At 37.3% G+C, this 408-nt stretch overlaps 1 protein-coding gene across 1 annotated transcript in view; it reads left to right on the top strand.

Annotated features, from left to right (window-relative positions):
* Nucleotides 1–408, top strand: part of LOC119593486 (zyxin-like) — a gene marked incomplete in the record, with an annotated part of 5744 nt that overhangs the window by 645 nt on the left and 4691 nt on the right. The window contains 1 exon segment of the mRNA XM_037942425.1: nucleotides 201–372. Within this exon segment, the coding sequence (XP_037798353.1) occupies nucleotides 216–372 (157 nt within the window).

Raw genomic sequence — 408 nt, 5'->3', positions numbered from 1 at the left:
CTTCCTAATTTCCAAGAACGCCAAGAACAGTTATTTTTGTAATAAATCAGTAACAGTAAACTAGACAACTATTATGTGAAAAATCAGTATATTATAAATAATGAGCGCCCAATCTTGTATCCTGTTTATAATGATTGTCAAATTGTATATAACGTACAATGTATTTGACATAGGCCTACATGCACCAATCCTCCCCCCAGGTAGTCGAACCGTTGATGCAGGAGACGATCATGTCACAAGAAGAGGAAACACAACCTCCGCGTATTCGGGAACTGGACATCAGTGAAGAAAGGATAAAAGAACTTTGTGAAGAGATGAATGATTTGAACAGAAGGATGAGAGAAGTCGGGAGAAAGGTCAACCAACTGAGAAGTAAGTAGAAAATTAACGCATTTTTTGTTGTCTGTT

Source organism: Penaeus monodon, chromosome 32 (genome assembly GCF_015228065.2).
Source record: "Penaeus monodon isolate SGIC_2016 chromosome 32, NSTDA_Pmon_1, whole genome shotgun sequence".
Taxonomy (NCBI): Eukaryota; Metazoa; Arthropoda; class Malacostraca; order Decapoda; family Penaeidae; genus Penaeus; species Penaeus monodon.
The sequence above is the reverse complement of the archived record's forward strand: the minus strand, read 5'-3'. Positions and strand labels throughout refer to the sequence as shown.